Raw genomic sequence first — 4,293 nt, 5'->3', positions numbered from 1 at the left:
TTATGATTTTGAGCATTCTTGTTATTTCCGCCGTGCACCACTGCTGTGCATTTTTGTTTGTGCGTCCCCTCACACGCTCTGCCTTTTCTACTCCTTTACCTCGTGTTCCTGCAGGGACACACACACACAACCACAAAAAATGCAGATTGCAGTGGATTTGGATGCTTCTTTTGTAGCGTGTGTTGGCGGTTGCGGGTGGCTGCCGCCTCTTTCCGTGGGCATGAAGGGAAGGAAGGAGGAGAGGGAGCGCACACCGCGAGTCAATTTTGCTGTTGGCGTGATGCACCGCCTGCGACTTATTTGAGTTGGGCACCGAATCCCAGTGTGGGTGTAACGGCTGGAAATTTTGTCGCCGCGTCATGGCTGGGTGAGGATCCGCTTCCGCGTGCGGCTCTTTGGGTGATTGCTTGCTCCGTGTGCGTTGTGTTGGCTGCTGGGCTGTGGCCGTACCCCGTTGTCCGTGGGACTGAACTGGAGACAGTGGCTGTGTTTCGCTTCTCCTCGCCCATTGGTGGATGACTGCTGGCGGTGTGTGCGTTTGTTGTGTGGAGGGCCGAATCTTCTCACCCGCGGACTGGCAGCACTGCGATGGTGCGTTTGTGATGGCTGGTGTGGAGTTGCCGGCCAGCGCGAGGACCGTGGCGGTGCTTTTCCCGCCCGCAATTTGTTTCTTTTGTGTGTTTGTGCTGCTTCTTGCTTTTTTCCCTTGTCAACATTTTCTCCTGTGTTCCTGCGTGGAGTGGCCGCATGCTCACGGGCCATGTGGATTGTGAGTGCCTCCTGACGGCATCCCTTCATCTCCCTCCGCCTGTCTGTCTGTCATTCCCTGTTGGGTGTGGCGTGTTGCACCGCGTGAGGGCTGGCCCGCACACACCGACGGCCCGCCGTGGCTTGCCGTGTTGCTGCTCTTTTCTGTGTGCGATGGTCCTCCGTGCCGTCCCTTCCGGATTGTTTTACGACTCGCTCTCTGCGTGGGTGCTCTGCTCTGCTCCGCTCTTCACTGACCTTTCTGGTGTATTGCCGCTGTTGTCGCTGTCTCCTCCACTTCTTGGACACCGACACGCTAGGAAGGAAGGAAAACAAGCGCTAATCGCTACTGTGAAATTCAAAGGCACTGAAAGGACCAACAGCACACACACAGCACACACACACATATTTATATGCTCTCACGTGTTGCTGCAGTGAAGGCACCCCGCACACACCACCGTCGCCGCGTGACCGGATCCAGCGGAAGGAGGAGGGAAGGAAGAGAGAGCGAGTCGCGGAGGCCCAACATGTCCCGGCGTGTGTTTGCTTCCGCGGTGCTGCACCTCTTCGTCGTGTTGGTGATGTGCTGCCGTGGAGCTGCATCCAGTGAGATGGGAACGGCAGTTGTTGAGCCAACTTCTCCCATGCCTTCATCGAAAGTTCTTATTGATGGTGGGGGGAGCGTTTCAGAGAAGGAGCAACCGCTGCAAAGGGTCGATCTATTTGTGCCGAATCAGACGCTGGTGCTGCAGAAAGGTGGAACTTCTCCAGAAACGACGAGGGATTCATTTGTTTCCCCATCTCTCGTCAGTGCTGGTGGAGTGATTGCTGCTTTTGCCGCATGTCACATGGATTTTGAAAAGCCGACGGATGCATCACTTAAGCCCTCTTTTGGTGTTGTTGCGGTGTACGTGAACTCTGCGCGGAGTTGGCCCGCTCTTGTTGCTGAGGTCAATAACAGTACATGGAAAGCACACACCGTGCTTGGCACAGCGGAGGGAAAGGAGAGTTTGGGTGGCTTGTTCAACCCCACAACAACCACGAAGGGAAATAAGGTTTTTCTTCTTGTGGGAAGCTCTGATGCGCACAAAAAAGGTCTGGACTGGAAATGGGACAGCCTGAAGCTGAAACTGGTTGTGGGTGATGTCACGAAGCCTACGGCGAGCGAGCCGAGTCAACGGATCGAATGGACAGAATCTAAATCGTTGTGGAGCCAGGTTTCTGTAAGTGCTCACGAACGTCAATTTAAGGGGCTTTTACCTTCTGGTGGCTCAGGTGTTGTGATGGAGGATGGCACGCTCGTGTTTTCTCTGATGGCGGGGGATAAATCAGGAAACATTTGCTCCATGATCATTTACTCGACGAACAACGGCAGTACCTGGACGCTCTCGGAGGGCATGTCCCCTGCGGACTGCCGTTACCCCCACATCACCGAGTGGGAGGGGTCAATTCTCATGATTGTTGACTGCGAGAATGGCCAGAGGGTGTACGAGTCGCGTGACATGGGGGGAAGTTGGACGGAGGCTATCGGGAAGCTATTGGGCGTGTGGGTCAACGCACGATCAGGAGGCTCTTGGGACGAAGGTTTGCGTGTGGGAGCTCTCATCACCGTGACCATTGAGGGAAGGAAGGTCATGCTGTACACTCAGAGAGGGAACTTCTGGAAGGGACAAAGGGAAATGTTCAATGCACTCTACCTTTGGGTGACGGACAACAACCGCTCGTTTCATGTTGGTCCCGTTGCCATGTACAATAATAAGAATTGGGATCTTGCCAGCAACCTGCTGTACTCGGATGGAAGTTTGCATCTTTTACAACGGAGTATAAATGGTGAGGGCAGTGCCATTTCACTCTCCCGCCTGATGGAGGAGCTGAGTACAGTCAAGTTCTTCCTCGTTACTTGGTCGCAAAAGGACATTTTCTTCTCCAGCTTGTCTATACCCACGGCGGGTCTGGTGGCAGTTTTGTCCGATGCGGCCAACAACGACACGTGGATCGACGAGTATCTTTGCCTGAATGCAACGGTGACGAACGCGAAGAAGGTCAAGGATGGGGTTCAGTTGACGGAGTCTAACTCCGGGGTAATATGGTCCTTAAACACTCGGGATAATAATGTGCGTCATGTGTTTTTGAACCACAGATTCACACTTGTGGCGACGGTGAGCATCCAAAAGATTCCGAGCAAGAACGCCTCTCTACTGGCCGCGATGTTGGGGGACGCTGGGGTAGCGCATTTCATGAGACTGTCGTATACCAAGGATAAGAGGTGGGAGACGGTATTCAAAGACCAGACGACACCAAAAGGCAGCACTTGGGAACTGAAGAAAGAACACCAAGTGGCACTCATGCTCCAAAGCCAAAAGGTCTCTGTGTACATTGATGGCGAGTTGCTGGGGGAGGAAGAAGTGCTGTTCACAATTAGGACGCCACTTGAGTTTGTGGACCTTTGCTTTGGCGCGTGCGGTGAGGAGAACCCCAGCCAAGAGTCCCATGTGACGGTGACGAACGTCTTTCTTTACAATCGCCCACTAAATTCCACTGAGATGCGTGCAATCAAGGACAGGGTTCCCGTTCCGACGAGAGGCCCGGAATCAGAGGTGGAGGGTGGAACGGAAAGGAGGCATATCCCTCGGATTGATGGTGTGCGAGCCAATGCGCCTGCTGGGAGCGGACTGCTGCCGCTGCTTCTTCTGCTGGAATTGTGGGTATTTGCGGCTCTGTGAGGAGTGTGCGGCCTCAGTGTGGAGCACTTGAGCCCTTCCCTGCACAGGCACACAAAGACCGCTAGGAATAAGTTTTACTGCGCAGAGAGTAATTTTTTTTCTTTTCTTTTCTTTTCCATGTTGCCTTAGGGCAACCATCTTGGACCTTTTTTTCTACTTTTGTTAATTGTTTCTTCTGCACTCTTCCTGCGAGGGGTGCCGTGTGTTTCCGCCCAACTGCTCCACTCGCACACCCACCGACACGCTCACGACGACGGCCCTGTGCGCCTCGCCTGCTGCACGCATGAGGAGGGGCCGCGACGAACGGCGCGCTGAGGGAGCCGTGACGTGTGGGCGTGCGACGAGGGCCTGTGGGGCGGCGCACACATTTCTCTCCCTCTTGTTTTGTTTTCTTGCGGCCAGGGCTGGCAGACACCCGCAGCGCCGCACACACACAGCCACACCCTGCCGCTTTTTTGGTATATTGCTTTGCGTTTTTGTTTTTCGTGCCGGCAGTCCCGTCAGCATTTCTCTCCCCTCTGATGATTTTTTTTCCCTTTTCTGCGCTCGCTCTCCCGATGGAGTGACGCGACTCCCGTCGTGTCTGCGTGCTTCTCTCAGTCCCTCCACACACACGAGTGACTGTGCTCTGCGGGCCGCACTCGCACGCCGATGAGAGGGCTGAGGGGAGCAGCAACACGCAGATGACCCCGTGAAATATGAACGATGTGCGGACACATGGAGGGTCGGACGGTTGAAAGACACTTAAATATTTAATTTTTAATTTGTGGGCAAAATATACAAACAGTTTGGTGGGCCACACGGTAACCAGCTGCTTTTTTTT

At 54.2% G+C, this 4,293-nt stretch overlaps 1 protein-coding gene across 1 annotated transcript, besides 3 other annotated features; it reads left to right on the top strand.

Moving 5' to 3' along the window:
* Positions 1-4,293: part of a sequence feature (areas not merged during assembly with more than two copies in the genome that could not be assigned to a particular haplotype) that runs on past the window's edge.
* On the top strand, positions 1,161-3,470 carry Tc00.1047053505779.10 (trans-sialidase, putative; the record flags this gene model as incomplete). Its single annotated transcript, XM_800102.1, has 1 exon — positions 1,161-3,470. One exon carries the CDS (start codon positions 1,161-1,163, stop codon positions 3,468-3,470), a length of 2,310 nt encoding a protein of 769 aa, XP_805195.1.
* Positions 3,563-3,586: a microsatellite.
* Positions 4,215-4,236: a sequence feature (AT_rich).

Source organism: Trypanosoma cruzi, assembly GCF_000209065.1.
Source record: "Trypanosoma cruzi strain CL Brener chromosome Unknown tcruzi_1047053505779, whole genome shotgun sequence".
NCBI lineage: Eukaryota > Euglenozoa > Kinetoplastea > Trypanosomatida > Trypanosomatidae > Trypanosoma > Trypanosoma cruzi.
This window is presented reverse-complemented; position numbering and strand designations above follow the sequence as displayed.